The 22,413-nt window shown below is 40.2% G+C and overlaps 2 protein-coding genes across 5 annotated transcripts in view; one reads left to right on the top strand and one right to left on the bottom strand.

Annotated features, from left to right (window-relative positions):
* Positions 1–9,052, top strand: part of LOC121862159 — a 21,073-nt gene extending 12,021 nt beyond the window's left edge. The window contains exons 20-26 of one of the 3 annotated variants that reach the window (XM_042360237.1): positions 223–352; positions 801–954; positions 1,407–1,558; positions 2,203–2,433; positions 2,775–5,160; positions 7,446–7,790; positions 8,076–9,052. In XM_042360237.1, the coding sequence (XP_042216171.1) occupies positions 223–352; positions 801–954; positions 1,407–1,558; positions 2,203–2,433; positions 2,775–5,160; positions 7,446–7,790; positions 8,076–8,095 (3,418 nt within the window). In that variant the 3' untranslated portion in view covers positions 8,096–9,052. Of the gene's footprint in view, positions 1–222; positions 353–800; positions 955–1,406; positions 1,559–2,202; positions 2,434–2,774; positions 5,161–6,489; positions 6,662–7,445; positions 7,791–8,075 lie in introns of those variants that run through there. The other 2 variants (XM_042360251.1, XM_042360242.1) reach the window with 2 other exon arrangements.
* On the bottom strand, positions 1,594–17,901 carry LOC121862181 (N-arachidonyl glycine receptor-like). Of its 2 annotated transcripts, none has more exons than XM_042360261.1 (8): positions 17,377–17,901; positions 15,208–15,318; positions 12,683–13,258; positions 12,040–12,163; positions 11,270–11,460; positions 10,308–10,754; positions 7,582–7,772; positions 1,594–2,404 (listed from the first exon to the last, which is right to left on the bottom strand). In XM_042360261.1, the coding sequence occupies exons 3-6, from the start codon at positions 13,159–13,161 to the stop codon at positions 10,352–10,354; spliced, it is 1,197 nt and encodes a 398-aa protein (XP_042216195.1). In that variant the 5' UTR covers positions 13,162–13,258; positions 15,208–15,318; positions 17,377–17,901; the 3' UTR covers positions 1,594–2,404; positions 7,582–7,772; positions 10,308–10,351. The 2 variants fall into 2 exon arrangements, with proteins under 2 accessions (XP_042216195.1, XP_042216203.1); XM_042360269.1 differs by having other exon boundaries at positions 7,408–7,772.
* Positions 17,902–22,413: the final 4,512 nt, after the last annotated feature.

The raw sequence follows: 22,413 nt of genomic DNA on the forward strand, positions 1-22,413 counted from the left end.
TCTTTGTCTTCATAGAAAAAAAAAGTATGTTAATTGATATGTACTGAAAATATTCTTGATTCTGTCTCTCCCGTGCCATGTGGGAAAAGACATTCAAGAGTGATAAAACACTTCCTCATATCCTCCACCCACACAGTGCCTGACATTAGTTAAATACTGTATTCTAATTATGAGGAATTCTTCATTAATAGCCCCATTGTCACACTATATTTCTGTTTCTAGGAGTGAGGCGTTGGGCATGGTAGTGGTGCAGCCGATCAGTGGTGCTGTACAGGGGTTCCAGACTTATATCAAGGGCCTGTCACTAGCCAACCACACTGCCTACCCCTGGTTTCATGAATTCTGGGCGGAGGTGAGGCAATTTCTGCTGGTTTGACCTAATACTGTGCTTTACCTTGCATTTCAGCACTTGGGGTAAAAAATTTAATAGAGGTACAACTTTACATGCTGGTTAAGGATCTTGGTTCACAATTTAAAAATTCGAGTAATTCTTCTTAGTTAATATGGATAAAGATCACCTTCACTAATTTAATTATATGTTGACTTCTATTTTCATTTCTTTACTTACTCCAACATTTGGTTATATTTTTCTCCTTACATGATACTTGTCTATTAACTGTCATTGATTTTTGGTAAAGATGATAGTTACCAGGATTAGTAAACCACATTCACCAAGCTGTAGATTCTCACAATAGACATCTTTTCGAAATAAAAAATATGATTAGTTCTGCTGCTATCTGATAACATGTATGGTATACCTTTATAGTATTGTGTCAAGATGTGTATGTGTTTCTTTACAGTTATTTAAGTGCCAAGGTGCCGGATGCTTCACTGGAGCAGCACGAGATCTTTCGGGCTACAAATTCCGCCAGGTTGAAGATGTTGTGAGCATCATAAATGGATTATCTCTTCTCGGCCAGGGACTCGACAGGTGGCGAAGGGAGGCATGTCCAGGTTAGGATCCCACAGCTACCATGTGTCTCAGAACATATGCAGGGTCATCCTGAACATGTCATGAGAAAACATAAAATTTCAGAATCTTTTCTTTTTTCTTGTAAGAGTTTTGAGTATAAGTACAGACCATCCCGGATTTTTACCAAGACATGGCCATCTTCAGCCATATTGACTGATCCTATGAGTTGATAGTTCAATTGTTCCTGAAAGAAAATATTCATTTGTCTGAGAGAATAAGGCTTATTAAACTCTAAATATACAGTATCTCTATTTAATTCATCAGTCAGTCATTGCAGATCATCAGTAAGTCACAGATCCATTTATCCCAGGCCTCTTTAAATCTTCCTTGGGCCTTACATCAAAGGATTTACTATGCTGTACTTGCAGTATAATCGAAATCGGCGGTGAAGAGGATAAAAGTAAAGTAAAAGTAAATATATTTTACCCCACAGATCAGCCCAGTGACTCGTGTGATGAGATGACATCAGATTCCCACTACAGGGACAAGATGTTCCACTATACTCGCTCACTCAACAAGCAGGGTGTGGATGGACGAACAGTTGCCTTCACTGTTGATGGTCACAACCGCGCCGCCACCCTTCAGGTGCGATAAAACACGCAATTGAAGAAAAGTTGTCATTATAAGGCAGAAACTTTTATTAATATAATACAGTAGTCTCTTCTTCACTTTTGAGTACAGTAGAAGGTCACACTTGTACACTCACTAAAGAAATATTCTACAATCTTGCCTCTGAAACCAACTGCAATGATCACTGTCAGAGAAGCCGTGACAAGTGTTATCAGATTTCTTGGCCCGGTGTGTCATCTTGTATAACCCTGAAAAGGTGCAGAATAATATTTTAGTGAGTGTACATAGCCTTGTCTTGTAACTTTCTACACCTTTCTTACATGACTCTCCTTTCATATTTCTCCTTCTCTTTGTGGTCTCTGTACCTCTTGATCTGCCTCACACATAGAGAGCCATAGGAAGGTATTGTAGTAGAATTTCCAGAGAAGACAAGTTAGTTTTATACAACTTTTTCTGTAGGTCCATGTACGTTAACTTTGAGCAGAGTTTGACATATAAATATGCTTAAAAAATCCAGAAATTTGGTGTCTAGTCAGGTGTTGTTACAAGGCATGGCATATGGTATATTACACTTGGAGATGAAGTCAAAAAATCACTGAAAAATTAGAAGGAAAAAAATGCACCAAATTTATTCTATATCTCGCTTATTGTTCCTCTAGGTGCTAAACTTCCGCCGTGTTGGTGCTCGTCGAGGTGCTGGGCTGCTGCGAGTGGGCGTCTACAATGAGGAGGATGGGCTGGCTCTTAACGGCTCTCTGGTGGTTACGTATGATGCTGAAGGGCAAGAGAGGGCCATGACGGAGGTCAAGTCACAGTGCATTGACTACCAGGCCTGTGGAGACGTTGCTGTTGTGGCTAAACCTGTCAAGAAGAAGACATACTATTTACAGGTAGACTATGTGGTATTCTCATCTTCAGTGCAGTGTGTGTGTCTGTATGTCCAGAGTTGAACGTCAGGGCTTAGTGACTCAAAAGTTTGGTTCTAACTAGAAAATGGGTAAAAGTGACATGACATCTAAATACAGTATACATACATTGATGAACTAGTGAATGAATTATAAAATTATTTCAGGGGTTATAAATGAGCATAATTTTTTTTACGCTTTCTGCTGAACTTGCTCAGTCAGTCAGTATCAATAGTGAAAGATATAAAGTGTTACCTAACACTTATAGGGGTCATAAAATTATTATTACAGTATCATTATTATTGTTATATCATTTTCCTCTTCAGATGTTCCCCAAACAGAGGTTTGGCATCAGTGGGTTGGTTCCTTACCACCTCAAGGGTCAGACCTTCTTCTCCTGTGGTGCATTTTACAGTGAAGGAATCTTCCAGAATGTTGCTGCAATAGCTTATGCTCTGAGCAAGATTAACAGCAATGATGTAGGTGTGGGCCTGGGAGCCATATTGTTTGACTACTGTGACAGGATAGAGAGAGCCAGAGAGAGGTTCTTCAGCTTCTTCTCGGGTGAGGCATCAGAGAGTGACGACAACATCCTGCTGGGGCCCAACAGGATAGTGGCGTCCATCACATTTGAAGACGATGCCGCCGAGGCAGTGTCCAACATCCTCTCCTCAAACTATATCCCTCACTTCAGTTCTCCTGTGGGGGGACGGAAACTCTCAGACCGAGAGGACCAGACCATCCTCACCAGTGTGCCCTCCAGAACAGCTGAACTGCGAACCATCTTAAGTATCATGAAATCGTACAAGTGGATGTTCATTAGTGTTATTTACGATAACGATGACAAGGGTAAGTTCCTTATGGAGACTTTCAGAAAGTTTGCCCTGAAGGAAGACATCTGTATTGGGGACTCTCTCGGTGCCCCGAAGCGAGTGTCGGAAGAATACGCCCGGGAGTTGGTGGAGACGCTGGCTGTGTCATGGAAGCCCAGGATTATTGTCTTGTTAATGGATGCTGCTGATAACATTAGAACACTACTGAAGGTCTCTGAGATGCTTGGTGCAGGCGAGAAGTTCACCTTCATTGCTGGAAGTGCCTGGGGAAACAAGCCAAGTGTGACTAAAGACTTGGACAGGATATCTGCTGGAGCTCTTACATTCACAATGGAAACTTATGATCTTCCAGATTTTAGGGCTTATGTTGCGAACTTGACCCTGCAGAGCCATGAACCTTTCCCAGACGAGTGGTTTGAAGAATATTTCCAGAATAAGTTTGAGTGCAGACTGTCGTCGAGTGGAAGAGTGCAACGGCAGTATGTGACAGAGTGTCTGGGGACTGAACGGGTACACGCCGATGATATCGTACAAGATCCCTACGTGTTCCACACCATCCTGAGTATCAATGCCATAGCTCATGGCCTGGACTCGTATATCACTAAACAGTGTGTAGAAGCTGAGACAATAGACGACTGTAATATTGTGCAAGCTGAGCTTTTGTTAGAAATTTTGCAACAGAGTGAATTGACATTAAACAACACGAGCGCCCCAAACTCCTACGACCAGGCTGATGTGTATGGTTATCACATTTGGAATTACAGAAAATTAGGAAGGGAATACGGATATGTAAGTGTTGGGAAATGGGAGAACAGTGTAATACATTTAGAAAAACCAAGCATAGAGTTCAAAATAGGAACCTTTGCACCAGACTCTCACTGTAGTGAAGGAGTATGCCTTGAGGTGTGTTCCTCACAGTCAACAGTCTATGCGGCCATGGCTCTGCCCGAACCTCTCCCAATAGACAGCAACTTTTATAACGTTTATGGTATTGCCACTGGCATACTCAGCCTACTAGGGATTGTTGTTATCTTGATAACAATGGTATACTTCATGATGTCCTTCCCGACAGCAGCAGGAACATCAGTGCTAGGATACTTGATACTCATAGGCTGCCTCATGCTTTATGCTGTAAATTTTGCCTTCATCTTTCAGCCAACAGTTGGCACCTGTGCAGTAAGAAGGTTCCTCATGGGTGTAGCATATGCCATAGTCTTTGCTGCCATGCTGGTCAAAGTCATCCATACCTGGCGAGTTACAACCTACACTCGGGCCAACGGCGACCCAGACACCTTGGGCAAACCTGGTGGACTGTTACTGCTTTCGTTGGCATTAGTGTTAGTACAGATCATCCTCGGGGCAGCCTGGCTCATCCTATATCCACCTGGCATTGACTTGGCTGGATCGACTTGGAGATGTACTCCAACTGAACAATTTGAGGTAGAGTTGGTCATCTCCCTTGTGTACGTGATGGTTCTTATTTCTGCCACCATCATCTTCTGCCTTGAAACTTGGCACGCCGACGAAAACTCAAGAGAGACGAGATGGATACTGTTAGCCTCCCTCGCCACAAGCATCACCTGGTGTGTGTGGACAGTGGTGGCAACGCAGGCGCCCGTGCACTTCAGGGATCCATCCATCGTCATAGGGAACTTGGTGTCTGCCACAGCTGTCATGCTGTTCCTTTATGCCCGTAAAATGTATTTATACAGTCAGCTGAACAGGGACGTGAAGGACCTGGAGATGAGGTCTCACTACACTGCTGCCACCTCCCTCTACAATGCCTCTCTTAATGCTCACACGCAGAAGTTGGCAGAGAACTTGCCGAGGTCTCCAGGTCTGGACATGTCTGCAGGGATGCCTGGGCGACAGTTTGTGGGTAAGTTTTCTTCATTATTAACCTACAATATACACACTTTTCTGGTTTATAATCTTAGCTCTGTCTGTTTGTCCACACCTTCATATAGTGAGTGCCCAGGTCGTGTTGGATAATCAGCATTTTCCCAGCATTGTTTACCAAGAGTCATGACAAAAAAATTGGCAGTGGTGACCGTAACCATCACTGACTCGTTTATTTCTGTTTGACGTTCCAGTATTAATGTTACCAGTTTCTTTATCTTACTAATGCATGGTCACTTTCACTTGATATTGTTCCTTCCACATCAATTGGTATTTTACATAGATCTAAAGTAATCGATTGGCCTATAACTCCACTGTGAAAATATATGAAGTGTTAAACAATTTGTGACTTATCGGTGATCATCAACCTCACTCTCGTAAGTGGTGGCACAATGAGTGCGTTCAAGGAAACTTTTGTGTAAAACTCGGGTACCTGTAGTTCTTCTCGCTTGATATCATGTATCAGTTTTGGTCGGGTGTTGAACACTTCAGTTAATTATTGAGATGTAATGGTATTTATGATGGATAATGAAGGTAATTATACTTCATTAATGAATCTAGCCCTTGATATGAAGAAAAAACCTAACCACTCTTACTTAACGGTGATTTCAAGTGGAACAACCATCTATTATCCATTAAAATGTCTGCTAGGGGTCTTGAACAGGTGATTTAAGACACAAAGTAATCAGACTAAAAGTTGATTTTTTATATATACAGGGTATTTAAGGGCGGTAAATGTGGGTGTTTTTTTCCTTGTTTTGTATTTTCTGTTACAGCTTGCTATGCTTCAGACATTTACCTTAACTCAATATATTACTGGATTTGTTTCCCATTTCTTAAGGTCAGATTGTCCCTATGTAATCTTGGATCCAGATCCTCAAAAGATTCTTACAGTTCTCAGATGTGGGGTGGGGGGAACCCACTCATAACTGGGGAAAATGGATCTAGCTAGGATATGCAGTAATCTCAGTGCAGTTTTGATACCATTAGTTAATTTGAAAAGTCAATCAGGTAAACTTAAGAAATTCAACTTGAGAATTTGTGCTTAGTGTCATATGATTTATTTCCATTTCACTCATATTTTTCTATCTGACTTTTTTATGTATACAATAATCATATTTTCTAAGTTTCATTCTCTCTTTTCTGCACCTTTCCCACATTTTCTTGTTGGGGTGTTTCACATGTGGTTCCTACTGGTATGTCTACCTGCCTGGGGGATCTCCTGTATGGCATCTCTTCATGGGATCTGCTTCATCACTTCCTCTTGTGTGACCTTCAACCACTCTTGGTGTGGTTTCTGCTGATACAGTCGTGGGCAACACTTTACGCCTCCATCACCGTAATGGCCCTATAGTGGGTAGAGTGCTGGGGCCACCACAGCCACACCCATTGGCAATTAATCGAGGAGTGTCGCTGGGGTCTCTGGTGCCTCCAGGGGCCCGGAAGTGAACCAGCAGTGATGGCAGCCCATGGTTGTGTAGGTAACACACTGCATTGTCAAATGCACTTCTGCTGACGTTTCGACACAAATGACGTGCTTATCTCGACTTTTTTTTACACAAAAAAAGGATTTGTGTTGACTTTCTACTGAGAAACACACATTTATGTTGACTTTTCTATAACAAAATGCATGTTATTACTGATTGTTCTAAAACAAAAACAAAAAAAGTTCATTACTTTTCTACCCATATAATCCAACCAGTTTTTGTTAATTTATCTACAGTACAGTATAATAAAAAGCACAGTCTTAATTACTTTTCTACCAAAAGCATGTTTATATTGATTTTTATATAACAAAGGTGTGTATTAACATTAAAGATTGGGACCAAGGTCAACTGGGAGCATGTCCTTATACAGAAGTTAGTTTGGGACCTATTAGAGTTACCCTCTGACTTACAACTAACGAGCAACACGGACCTGATCAGCACATTCTTTATCCCAGACAATTTTAGTATACATTACTACTGTACTTCTCTTACAGCAAGACCATCAGTTCTCAGAGGTCACAAGACCAACACCGAAGCTCAGACTGACTTTTTTATAATATTAAGTTCTGCTGCATATTAGCCAGTCAGTTTCTTTATCACCATTTCACTAGTTGTAACTCTCAGGGCCGTCAACTACTTAAAATTATTCATGTTTACAACTGATTTTTGTATAATACACATTGTAAATTACAATTAACTTCATCAGCTAAGTCTATAAATACCAATCCTGACACACTCACTCGCTCACTCATTGAGAGAACATTTTCCCATGCCACAGGTGATCAGGAGGTGAGTTTCCGTACAGTGACCCTCCCGCCGGAAACGCCACAGAGCCGCTCCTCCCGCCACTCCACCACGCCCTCCAGACGCTCCCTCCGTCTCTCCCTCTCCGATGACCTACCCGAGGACCTCACCTTTGACGTCTTTGAATCCTCGGAGGAGGAGTTCCCTGTTGATGCCCACCGCCTTAGTGATGACAATGAGGAGGTGGAGGGTGCGGTGGGTGGGGAGTCCTCCAGTAGCGGCAGGAATGGCACCTCGTCAGAACGTGATCGACTCCCCTCTATCCGCCGCGTGGGCTCCAGACAGATGCTGGTGTTCCTCACTGATGGTAACACAATAGGTAAGTTTTCTTCTTTACTGATGATAATGTGATGGATGTCCCCCCTTTATAATGCAATTGGTAGGTAATTACAACTTGATAATAACACAGAATTTACTAATAATGGTCACTATAAGACTAAGCACTTTTACTTTGTACAATGTACTGGGTATAACAAAACTTGTGTGTGTACAGCATGTTAGTCAATCAAGGTGCCATTCACGAGTTTTGGAGGGTTGGAGACCACAACCCACCCCTCTCATACATTATCTTTACATCAAAACTAACTTAAAATTCTTCTTTCAGGTGATGTGTCGAGAATATAAAGCACTACTTTCTTTGGGGTAATATAGAAGTACAGTACTGGTATGTATAATTTTGCAATATTTATCGACAAACTGCCTTAAAGTAACTACTCAGTCCACGTGTATGTCATTGTGTCAGGATTTTGAGTGTTCAAGTCTACTTAACTGTGATGCCTTTAACTCTGGTACACCTCACATACAGTAAAGTGTAGGAAACCCTCTTTGGCATGAACTCCTCCTCCTGGATTGTATTGTATGGAATCTTGCATATTCTTATTTTTGTTGAAGAGAGGAAGTCTGTGATCTTTTTAAATACTCCCTTGTTCCTGATCAGTTCATTCTTCATGGGTCTAATGTTAGTACCGTACAGGAGGAAACTGGAGGCGAGTACCCAGAAACAACCTGCCATATTGAGTAGTGTCACACTGGACAACACCCTTCTGGCCTTCTCACATCCGACACTTGTTGGAAATGACAAGTAGGTGTGCACTTGGCTGTCTGAATTTCGTCAGTGAATTATTAATATAAACTTCCTTTGGGACATTAAAAGTTAGCATTTATAACCTCAGCGCAGTAATGGTAACTGAAAGAATCTGGGTTAATAAGTGATCACTAAGTCTTGAACAATTATTGTTAACAGTCTTGTATGACCAGTCCAATTTATCAGTAATATGTCAGAGTTGGTTTTAGAACATTTACAAGGTATCATATTGGCTTGTCATATGTGATATCTATTTTTAAGCCTTTAAGTTGTTCAATGATATTCTATATGTATCAGGGTTTTTCTATAGAATAATAGAGCAGCCACACTTGGACTTTCCCTGACGTTTGAATTTCTGCCCATATTCTTAGGTATTATGGACCTACTTAAAAATCCTGTCATTTTCTTATTTTAAGAAACAGTTCTGTCTTGACAAACTGTGACTGAAGATCATTCACTTGCCACCAGCAGCATCAAGAATAAAATAATAAGCATTCTTTAAACCCCTAACTTTTATCCTCAAAGGAATCTTTCAAGATGGTTAACACTCTTTGAAGAGCACACTGGAAAACCCTGATACAGTACAGTAGTGGATACAAGACAAGTGATAAGCCTAGGGAAGACTCCTGGGTCATAAGATGAATAATAATGAGCATTATTAGATGTATGTGGATAGTGATATGTGTAAAGCCTTATTTTTGTTTTTATGATTACAATAATCAGGTTCAGATTGCATTTCCTTTGAGCATTAATGTTCTGCATATCATTACCTTGTGATTGAGAAGTACTCTACTCTGTGGTCAGGGTCACTTGCCAAAATTTACAATGAACATTATTTTGGGGACTTTTGTTAAAATAAATACGGTAGAGGAGTTTTGAAGCGGTTGAAATGATACAAGTAGACTTTAAAATGTGAGGAAATATTTTCAATGGCTAGCATCGACATTGGAGATTTCAAGCTGAACATTTTTTTGGAGGTCTGATATTTTGTTTGACTTTATTAGTACTAAAATGAAAATATACACCTACAGAGCAGAGTCCTTCCACCAGCATTCAGCAGATATAAAACAAGTGCTGCAGGTGTGTAAATGACATTAAAAAGTGTGTAAATATTGTATAGTTGATGACTTGTTAGATAAAAATATTTGTTTATTCTAAGACTAATTCAAGTCTGTACATATGGAATACTGTGTAAATGATGCATTGGGAGTGACAAATATTGTATGTAAATGTAAATATATCCGAAAATATACTTTTATTTTACACAAGAGTGGGAATAGTTAAACTGGGTATAGCAAACCCCATGAAAAATAATATAAAATAGCAGTTTATCTTCTACTTTAGTAAAATATGACTTTCAGATAAGAAATAAATTTTAATTAATTTAACATAAGATTGAGTTCACCGAGTCAAAGAAACTTGGTACAATGGCATCAAATCCAAAGAGAGATTTAAATTCAATGCAAAATGATGGGAAGGCAAGGTTTTCAATGAACTGAAGGTTATTTTGCACAGTAATCCAGAGCCTTATAATAGCCTTGCACATCTAAGTGGTTACCACCATTCAACATCCACTCACAAGTGACATTGAATGTTTCATCTGTAATCAGACATATCTAAATTGACACACAACTATGGTATTCTCACACACACATTTAAATTGACTTTATCGAGAGGTTGGTTTCAGGAAGTTAGAGAAAATGAACAGCACCTAAGCTAGGATAAACGCGTTTCTTCCAAGAGATAACTCACCAGTTATCCACATGTTTTTTGGGCGTGGAGCATAATATGAATCATCAGGTTTCAAACAGACCAGCCATGCCATTGTGACCACGACAACTGGACCTCTTCAAGTTGAGGTAGGAGTTGAACTGCCCTATGCGGCTTCCAGTCGTTACACGAACAGCTGTACCTCCTCTTTGTAGTTTGTTACCTGATGACATCGTCATAAACACCCTGAGAGCCACCCTGTACCGAATGTTGCTCATAACATAGATGATGGTGTTGGCGATGTACTGTAACCAGTAGATACTGTACAGGATGATACCAGCTTCCTTCCAGCTGCCATCTTGACCCACTATGTTGTAGACACTCACGGGCAAGATACACACTAGATACATCACCACAATGCCCAACAGGCTCCGTGACGCGGCCTTGTACCGGCGCATCAGACCTATCGGCTGGCCTCCCAGACCTCTCCTGTAACACATCCTTATGTCAATATTGTACCATCAGTACAGTAACTAAATCATTAGCCAATAACGTATGATTAGTAGAACTTTAAAATAACTATTACTGTAATGTTAGTGATAAATAAGGTAAAGATGGGGATTGCAAGCAAGTGGGTGATTTATCAACTACTGTACAGTAAAAATATATCTTTACAATTCTTCAGCGAAACAAAACATCACGAATGAAGGTTTTTGATAAAGGCTCATGAGACACTGTTATTCACCAAACATAATGCAATAAACTAATTTTATATTTTGAATGAAATAACTAAATTAGACCTACCATAATAGCGAGACAACAGGATCGTTCAGTTCTAAATTCATCGGACCTCCCCTGAAAGTGGTCCACCATAACCACTAGTGTTATAGCACCACCCCATCTCACATTATACACCACTACCAGCTTGAATGCTTGACAAAACAATTAGAATTACTACTACAATTACACTACTATTATAATCATCATCATAATAATAGCCTTACTTTGACTCGTGACCATCCATGTACTTGGCGAGGAGAGTTTTAGAATGACGGACCCGATAGAGGATGGCTATGTAACACCCTAATATGACTAGGAGCGGCAGCAACACCTCTCCCAGTACCATTACCACCCTCGTCACCCTCCCGATGATCAGGTCACACTTGTACGTCCACTGGTTGAAGCCATACTGACCCTGGGGAGAGTTATTATACCTAATTATCTATCTATCTACTTAGATGTTTGTTTCAGTTTAGTTATCTTCTCGAGCACAAAAACCTTACATGTTTGCCTCGTCTTCAACGCTTACCCACTTGATGACCATTGTTGCTAGTGGTAAGTGGTCGTATCTCCATACATATTCATTGGCACCGAAAATAATGGTCCTAATCTTTTAAATAACCATAAGAAACATAACAAAAAACATGTTTGCACTTTATGATTATTTACTCTACCAAATATTGACCATTATGGTTATTATTATTATTACTGTAACTTAATTATTATCCTTATTATTATTTAGAAAAAAAGTATATAACACTGTGGCTACTGTGATGCTGTATTCATGGTGTGGTCAGGCTTGGGTTGTCACAGAATCGGCGTAGTGTCTGGTATGGGTGTCACAGTATGGACGTGGTGTCAGGCATGGGTGTCACAGTATGGGCGTGGTGTCAGGCATGGGTGTCACAGTGGGTGTAGTGTCAGGCATGGCTATCACAGTATGGGCATGGTGTCAGATGGGTGTAACTGAATGGGCAGGCATGGTAATACTCACAGTAGCTACGAAAGGCACTTGGAATAACACGCCCACCGCCCACAGGCACAAACAGTAGAGACGAGTCAGCTTCACGGAGAAGAGGCCGCCGCCCACACTACGCCCACGCTTGATGTGGTAGAACCTGGCGGCAAATAAACGTGTGTTAATAACATATGTAACAATAGTAAGAGGAATACCTGTTAACAATACAAACAAATCACAAGAATTTAAATATGACAAAAATACTTAAAATATATACAATTCAGGGAAATTTTGTACTAATACTGTCGACAAATAGGAAAAAAATACCTGCCAATAGGGTAATGGGAAAAGTGCTAAATGTTTCAAGTATAAAGACACAACTTGGGATTAACCTGTTATTCGATTGGTTGGTGACAAATTGTAAGGTTGGATATATCCAGTTAACGATTCTAAGATTGTATGGGGGTTGGAGTGTGTGGGTTTGGTGAGGTGTGGTGAGGAGGGGAGGGTCACCTGGCCAGATAAAGCTAAAGAATAAAATAAAGTTAGTAAAGAAAATTAAATGCAGGTCAATACTAACATCAGCTCAAAGAAATAATTTTATAAATAGTTCACGAGTCATACTAGATCGTACTTCAGGTCATAACACAGGTCACGAGTCATACTTGGATGTATGTACCTCTCGATAGCCACCAAACCCAGTGTGTTAAACTCGACGTTGGCGTTGGCAATCCTGATGAACCCAGCAGTGGCACAGAAGGTGTAAGGCAGAGGCTCAGGGCGGAGGTAAGTTACCATGATGATGGGCAACGTGATGGAGCAGTAGAGGAGGTCCACCACGGCCAGTTGTATTAGTAGGATGGTGTCAGCCACCACCACCAAAGGTCGTCCGGGGCGCCTCCTTGACCCCTCTTTTAATAGCACCACGATAGCTCCCAAGTTACACACACCACCAACCAGTGCCACAGCCCCTGCCATACACACACCCAGGATGAGGGCCCACAAGGCAGGGGGCTGCGACTGGTGATAGGAGTGGAGTGTGTGATGATTGTAGTAAGTACTGTTATTGAGGCCACTGATGGTGGTGTTCCATAATGTCATGTTATGGTTGAGGTGGTAGAGACCGTCATCGATGGTGGTGAAGTTCCAGGGCAGCATGTCGTCGGGGTATGGGCTTTCCAGGAGGTGCTCACAGCTGACCACACCGCTGCATGTCAGCTGCGGGTGGAGGCACAGCTGTACAATCGCCACACTGCTGCAAGTGAATAATTAATTACGACATGATAAACTTGTGTGTGTGTGTAATGTTTTACTGCAAAAGAATCTCTTAACTCCTTAACCTCATATAAATTCATCTTTAACAGTGATTCTAAAATCAGAGTTGTAAAAAGTACCAGACTTTGTTACTTAACTAAAAGTATTGTTACATTGGCAAAATGTTACTCAAGTAGAAGTAAAAATGTATCTTTCACAAGTACTGAAAGTAAAAAGTAACAAAATTATTAATTCTCAAATATTAAAATAAATCCACAGTACATTACAGTATTTGCAAATCTTCCATTAAGATTAATCAATAACCGATTCGAAACTATGACTGTCCAACCAATCAGGATCTTTTAGGCCTAAATATAAGCCCAGCAAGACCTTCTGAAAGAGAATACGTTCAGTCACTGTTCTCCCTACAATCCATCGCAGGAATAGTGAACGGGCTGAAAATATATCCATCCAACACCGAGAACTTTCTTCCTTATCCACAAGTATCGTCGACATGGACTTATGGTCCGCAGACATAATGTCGTCTCTACTCGCATTAGGTGAGGATACAGACCTAACTGGCAGGTATCTGAGGCAGGGGATGACCCACAATTTTGACGTCCCACTGTCAAGGACCTCCTACCTCAGGGAGTCACCACCTACTTAATCATAATAAATTAGGTTTAGTTCTTGTACACTATCCACACTTTGGTGGGTGCTATCTCCCATTGTCCTTAAATCATATCAATATTGTCTCCATATCACAGATGTAATAAATTAATTAAATAATAAATAATAGGGCCAGCAAGACTTAACAGATGTTCACAAGCAGCAGATGCAGGTAGTGAGGTGTTAAACTTGAGAGATGTCACATTATGTTGGGAAATATCATCTCCTGGGCATGCCAAGTAGCTATCAAGCTCCTTCAGTTGGAGGAGTTTGTGGATAATTGTTACCTCCATAGTGACTGAGTCTGACTAAGACTCACCGTGAACTGCCCCTCTAACTGGGATGTGGCTGTCGTGACTTCATGTTTCGATTCTAATTGATGCATGACTGAATTTTTTTTGCACCACGGAACATCTGGTGGGTGCTGAGGGCAGTGGTACTTAGTTATTTAAGGAAAGGTGGGGAGAAGAGAGTGGATTCGATAACGAAGGGGTGTTAAGAGGATAGGCTAGGTGAGATGGGTGGTCAAGGTGCTAATGGACACAAGAAGACCAAAGGAAAAGTCCGTTGTCATGGCCACTGCCACCTGACCTCACCTCACGAGACCTCTAGGTATGTGACTGCGTAGTGTCTCCCCGTGGTCTGGAGGGGGGGGGCATCCATCCCCTACCTCTTAATATAACTTTGCTCAACAATAAAAACTCCTTACACGATCTGAATGTTTAGTTTATTAAATCAATTTAATAATACGATTACTAAACAATATTTCTTATAGCAAAAAAAAAAAAACATGTGGCGGAAGGTTGAAAAATCTACAATGGAATTACTTTAAATCACGTGTTGAGAGCTTCAATAGAGCAGCTTGTACTGTAGTGTTGGGTGATAAGAGGCTGTTCTGAGACTAGGGCATCAAACCTCTAGAAACTTCCTCTCATAATAAATATTGCTTAGTTATCCTGTATAAACAAGGAACACTAAACAAAGAACTCATTCACGAGAAGAAAGTTAAATATTGCTAACTTTAATATAGGTTAAGTGGACAAGCAGTCAAAACAGAGATGCTAAAATATACTGTATGTATGTGTGTTAAGGACGATGACTACTGTTATACCCACACAATCGGACCTGGATCACATGAAGATTAGTCGTCCAAGCTTAATTTCACCTTAATCACCTCTAGGTAGCATTAAAGCGTTCAATTAATCATCACGTGAAATAAACTAGAGAGACTAAATCTTCAAGTAATCCTCAGACAAAAATTACATCACTACGACACTGCACCTTCATGGACGGTGAGGCGCTATCTGAGATTTAGCAGCTGGTGACCCTAAAGCCATCGATGATCGTGGGAGATATTAACATTGTTATCTCACAGTTCGAGGCTCGTGTACACTGAAAAAAAAAAGACATAACTTAGCCAATATTGTTACGAGGTTATGGCATTAGTTATTAATTCAAGCGTAAATATGATAGACAGAAAGGGTGACAGACAGACCGAAGGAAAGGGAGACGGACTTTACTGAATACACATCAAACACTAACCCATCACCTATGACACACATCCTAGCCATACTGGGAAGGAGGGGGGTGCAACTAGCCAGAGAATCACCCTGTACAGTATATATAACATCAACACCCTCCATACTAACCTACAATGAGATACGAGGCTGGGGCAGGAAAGAGGGTTCGTTGTCTCACTTATCACCTTGTTGCTGGTGTATATCCTGCCCAGCATGTTATTAGTTATGTTATGTTATGTTAATCGTTATCATGTCAGTGACAGCTACACTTCATAACTAGCTGCTGTTCTTGCTGTGGACATTTCACGATACTACTCTTCCCTCCACCTCACTTCCGCTGGTGGACTTCAAGAGAACGCATTACAAAGGTGTTCAACTTGGGGGTTCAAATGATTGCACAAAGCTGTTATTTGAACCCATGAGTGCTGCTAGTGGTTCAAAAGACACCACAAGGTGTCAAGAGAATCAGAGTTGCTAGTCTATACACCAGTGGTTCAAAAGATAGCATGAAGCTGTTATTTGAACCTCATCAGGGGTTGAAAAAGATAGCACAAAGCTGTTATTTGAACCTCATCAGGGGTTGAAAAAGATAGCACAAAGCTGTTATTTGAACCCTTAAAGTGTTTTGTATACGCTGGGTGAGGGAAGGGTTAATGTGGGAACAATACCTGTGTGTGTGTGAATGCTATGAACACTGAACACAGTGCCTTTAAAGCGACACACACACACCAGTAAATACTGTCTGTGTGACACACACACAGACAGACACCAGTGAAGGCTACGAACACACTGTTACGACCGTGTCGTATTTTTCTATTTTTTTTTATATATAACATGCTTCCATGTTCCATATTATTCCTGTAATGATGTGTTGTATTTACTATTATATAATCTAGTCACCTTACCCTGTGCTGTTAAGGTTTTAACTGTTATTATTTGTCAAACCCATTTTGTATTGTAACCAGTATTCTTTGTTCTCTAACGACCATCTGCATCGTTAAACGACCCACCGGCGGGTCGCGTAGCGGGAACCGACCTTATATATAGGACCCACCAACTGACGGTGTTAGTTCAGTCCTCTTGTCATACAGTTCACATCCTTTGAGTAACACTCGTCACCTGTTACTTATACTTAATTTAAGTGTGTTGTTCCTGTCGCCACCAATGTGGTGTATCTATGTGAGTACCTATTTATGTCTCTATTTACAGTATGTCCATCAGTATTTGCTTAGTTACATTTAAGTAATTCAGTGTTGTTTCACGTTAGTTAGTTACAGTGTTAGTGTTTAGATGTTTATGCACTGTTAACGTAATCCAATGCTTTATTTTTATTCTTTTGTTGTTTCGATGTTTAGTATCATTTGTGTTTTAAAAGTTTCGATGGTGAATCAATTTGTTGTGACGGCCAAGGAGGCTCTTTTTTGTGTTAATATTTAATTAATTAAATTCTTAAAGGTTTACTTTATTTATTTATATTCCCTTTTAATTTACTTCACTTTTTTGTTTGGTTACGCCTAGAACCTGGATATTTAAGTAAATTAAGAGACGGCGTAACACCTATGGCGACAAACAGACACCAGTGAATGCTACGAACACAGTCTCTGACGAAGGGAACAAAGTTAAAGAGGTCCATTACGGAGTGTTAGTGGGGTGTCCTTGGCCACTGACAGGTAAGTAGTGGCAGGAGGTAATGGTGGGGGTGATGGACGGAAGGACTAAAATGTTCCCCTAAGTGACTCAGCATACAGTAATCTCTCGTGTAAACATTAACCTTCCTTCTGACACATAGCAGAGGGGGGACGACTCAACTCAACCACGCAAGACTAACCCACTTTAACCCAACCCACTCTAATCTGTCCAACCCACCCTAACCTAGCCAACTCAACCTAACCTAACCAAATACATACATCAAAACACTCATGACTCTTACGTTGTTGTATGTGCGTTGATGATAGACTCTTAGGTACCAGCGATAGGTGGACTAATCACGTTGTCAGGCGAGGTCAACGTCGTTAGTCTCTTGAGATGACCTGATCACATGACATGGCAGCCACACTCACGAAGACGTAAACAAGTTCTTCACTGTAAATAATAATAATTTCTACACTGTAAATAATAACAAGTTCTTCACTGTAAATAATAAGTTTTAGGTAAAATTATATATATACAGTATATGTATATTTTTCCTAAACACTAAGTTCTTGATTATCCAAACTTTCAGGATCTATACTTTCTTCTGTATAAAAAAATAATAATTTTCCAAAACTTTCTAAAATAATATATACTTTTTCAACACCATCCAAGTTTTTAGAAGAAATAAATTTAACTTCCATGCACAAAAAAAAATAATTATTTGCTAGAACACAAATTTATCTTGCGTAAATTATAAACACGAGAGTTCTTGATTTATATTGGGTGATGAGCGGAGAGCGACCACACCCTCTCCTTACCACACGTAATGCCACACTGGGGCCTGGAGGGGTAGCCAGTCGCCTCCCTCTCTTGGCCTTATAAATGAGGAGGGTGGGGGGGAGAGGTGGGGAAATATGGAGTGGCGAACGTGTGACTTGGGAAGATAGATAGATAGATAGATATAGATAATCTGATGAATAAACAGCTAGACAGTAACTAGGTAAAAATTAAATATATAAAGAGCACGATAGTTAGTCCAAGTAATTAGATACAGACAGATAAGTTGGCAGATAACGTGATTACTCTCGAAGGAAATTTAGAGATTGGCTTAAAACTCGACAGGACCATTATCACGAGTCACAATGCCATTATTTAACCAAAACACTAATGCATGGACGTTCGAGGACAAATCGGGTGTTGAAAACCCCCCAACAGAGCGGTCCCTTCAACACTTAACCACTTATTACACTGGCTTGACTCTCTCACTGATGCTGTCCCAAAATATATATATTTCTACAATAATCTACGCTGAATTTACGAAGGTTAGTTAATTGTGATCTTGAAGTGAAATACTGAATTAAAACTTGTCGTTAAACTTATGCCTCGACTGTCACTGAAGTTGATCTCTCACTGACTTCTATCTTAATTGTAAAATATATCCTAATTCTATGGTTAAATTGGGTTACTTTATTAGATGTTTAAGATTACCTGAAAATTTACCCCCTCTAGCTAATTACACCTGGGTATTAACCACCATAACACTAACCTGACCTAACTAACTTAATCTCAACCTAATTTAAGGTGGTATACATTCATCCCTATAGGTTACTGTTTTACTAATTTAAATACACCTCCTTAACTCGGCTTATAACAGCAGTCATTTGTTGTCACCTGCCCATAGGTAAACATTCATCATTAGTCTAATCTCTAGCCAAAAATATTACAGGTGAGGCTACCAATATCAGAGTATTATACACACTATGCATCTTATATCCTCCCCATACACCCCACGCACCTTATACACTCATCAACGCACTTCACACACCTTCCTTTTACACCTCACTCACCTACCCAACCACTTAATACACCCACAACCGTGTGTACATTAATGTGTACAAGGGTAAACCTACACAAATAAATTCCAGTGTATTATAACTCGCACATACATGCATCCCTCCACTCCATCAAGTATAAGTTCATGTACACAAGTGAAACACACACACACACAGAGGGTCTTCTACTCCTCCCTCTGTTATCTTGTACACACAGAGTGGCGTAGGTAAACACATCATAATAGGAACAGCACTCGAGCAATGTACCAACTCGCGTCTTTGGATCACTAGAAGATTAGGCACCAGTTTATTCCATTTAAACACCTCAGATTTTCCCCGAGTGGGTTAGGTTAGTGTTGGGTTTGGTTCGTTTACACCCGAGGTAGATACTCGCACAACAATAGATGTACACAATACCACACCTATACAGCCTACCAACCTAAACCTTTATATTTCTTAACCTGGCAAAACATACCTGCCGCTGTATGTGAACTGTCACGTTTTAGCGACTCCTGAAGATGACGTAACCCCCATGACCTAGAAGTGGAAGGGACAGACAGACAGACGGGTGGTGGACAGAGGAGGGATGGATTCAACACAGCAGAACCTTCTTGGTCCCCGTCAACAAGCGCCATCTGTAATAAGTTGCACTTAGTTCCGCTGAAAATTGAAGAACGAATTTGTATAATACAGTTATGATTTACACAAAATTTGATTACAGACAGACAGACAGACACACTCCAATTATTGCTATATCCTCCCTCATTACCACGATGATAAGAACTCTTTTAAAAGTGTTTTTTCAGTGCAATTTATGACTATGTTTATGATTGATTTAGGTAGACATTAAAACAACCTCTTGAAGCCAGATTCTGTTTGAAGGCGCACATTCTGGATACTTTAGTTATTACGTCACGTCACGCCCTAAAGAAAATTATGTTTCCCGGTTGTCCACTGTTGACTCTCCGGGCCATAGTTAACACGCCATTAAAGAGTAAATATTGTCTGTCACGCCGCGTCTATAGGAGAGATTATTTTATAATGTCTGATGGTGAGGCTAAAATAATGCAGTCAACACCAAGGTGAATAAAAAAAATAAACTGATAAAATACACAAATGAATACTATCTAGTCGATACTCCTAATAAGTTTTACTTCAAGTCTACGGCGTTGTTATATCCGTAAATATGGTTCATTCCGCTATCCCAGGTGTTCACTACAAACCATTCCCGATTATACGCATCCACTATTGAGCCATTCCGGTTTAATGTTGACGAAGAACTTGACCTTCTCGGTACGTAATTTAATCTACTCACAGCCTAGTCCTGTGTTTGTAAGCAACTCGAACTTTACGCTGCCATAAGTCACCTCCCAGAACGATCCAATCTCACAAATCCTTCCTAATCCTCCCCGAATTCCACTTTTTTTTTTTTAGTTTTTCGTTCGCTGATATCCAATCTCTTATAAGGTGATTGGTTAAATGGGGTCCAGTTCCATTAGGTCCCTAGCCTAACCCACTGTCCTGGCCAGTTACAACCCGCAGAGACGGTCCTCCATCCCAATTGGTCTTCTCCTCTACACCAATTCATCGCCAAACCTTTCCTTTGATGGCCAATATGACACCTTATGAGTGCCTACTTGTCTCTATCATACAGTGATTGAGTAACGAGGATGAACTTTAATATAACAGATGGGTGTTATGTTGTGCACTTATAATCTATTTCAAGAACCTAAATATATAAATATGACGCACAACAATAAACACTCCTATCTACTTGGGAGAAATAATAAGGATTTAAATCTCTCACCACTACAGATAACCAAGAAATAAAAGAAAAACAAACCTTGCCAACTCCCACCACCAGACACCTCGACGAGTGGAGAGCGACTTTTGGTTGGCTCGGGTAGTCAAATAAGCAGTCCTAACTAAACTAATACGGACATTTAAAAATACAGGGTACCAAAATTGCATGAATAAATTATATAAATATATTATAATAGGTATTTAAAGCAAGACTGAAGGGTAAATTATTAAAAAAAAATGGTACAATACTAGATGTACAGATTCTCAGCTGAACCCCGTCTTGATGAAACTCCCGATCAAGACCATTCCCTGCGACCCGCTGAGACTAAAGATTATATATATTACGATTATTTCCCCCAGCGTCTACCTCAGAATACTACATAATTATGGCAATTTAATAAACAAACAAAGGACAGTGACTATGATTCATAAAAGGATTAACATAATTATTTTATATGACAGTTGAAATTAAAACACTACAGGAGATAACCAACTTGAAAACTAACAGTAAAACCCTATGGAAGTTAATTATGAAATAGGGAATAATCATAAACCCTTGACACCCAAATAAACCATGATGATTTGGAACGTAATCCTGTTAAGTTCCAAATGAACCCCAATCTGTTAGGTTAGGTTAAACTATAGGGACTAGCAGGCTCGAAACATATTAGTCCAGTTCATAAATTTCTTTTAAAACGGCCACTCGTTATATATTTTGGACTACCTTCATGACGGCAGGATATATGAAATTTCTAGCCGTCATGTGACCGGAGATATTATATTATGAGGGTAGCTGAACTTGCTTTAGTTTAGACGATCATTGAAATGGTGAATATTTGAGAAACGAGATTGGCGTTTCCATTCACACCTACATCACATATATATATATATTTTATAGTACCGTGATAGGTTAGGTTAAGCTAGGTTAGGTTATGTTAGATCAAGATAACGTTCAGTAAGGTTAAGCTAGGTTATGTAAGGTAAAGTTACATTAGGGTAGAGTAGGTCAGGTCACGTAACATTAGACCTAATAACCCTTTAGGCTTTAGGGAACTAGGTCTATTAAACCGGTGAGTGGCCATAATGATAAGGGCGGGATAGTATAGGAGATAATCACGTTAATGAGTGTGTGTGTTGACTCGGGGCGGTGGTTAGGGTGTGAGCCTTGTTGACTCCTGGTGCTGTGTATATTGCGTTAGGTTAATTTATACCACCACAATTACTACTACCACTACTACCACTATTACTACTACCACCACCACCATCCATCCATCAACACCACCACCAGTTTCCATCTTTTATTTATCATCGTTCTCTATCCATTCCCCTCTCCTTTCCTCTCACATCCAATTGCTCCTCTCTCTCTCTTCCTCCATCCATCCCCTCCTCCCACTCATATCCTGTGCACTTCCTTCTCCATACTTCAGCTAACACACAGACCAGCCAGCCAACATTCCTCCCAACAGCCAACAACATCAAGTCTCTAATTTCCTTTTCTTGTGATATATTCCTTAAGTTTGCCCTTCTCTTTGTCCGTTTTTTATGAAGTAAAATAACTACTGCTGCTTCCGTTTTCTATCTCAGTAGCTAGACGTAACCCAAGCCAGCGTTAGTTTGTTTACTGTAGAAAGATTAAAAGTGAATCACCCCTTTCCTGTTTTCTTTTTGATCAAGGTTGAATTATCAGTCTTCTCATCGTT

The sequence above is a fragment of the Homarus americanus genome, unplaced genomic scaffold (genome assembly GCF_018991925.1).
Source record: "Homarus americanus isolate GMGI-L3 unplaced genomic scaffold, GMGI_Hamer_2.0 scaffold40248, whole genome shotgun sequence".
NCBI classification, from domain to species: domain Eukaryota; kingdom Metazoa; phylum Arthropoda; class Malacostraca; order Decapoda; family Nephropidae; genus Homarus; species Homarus americanus.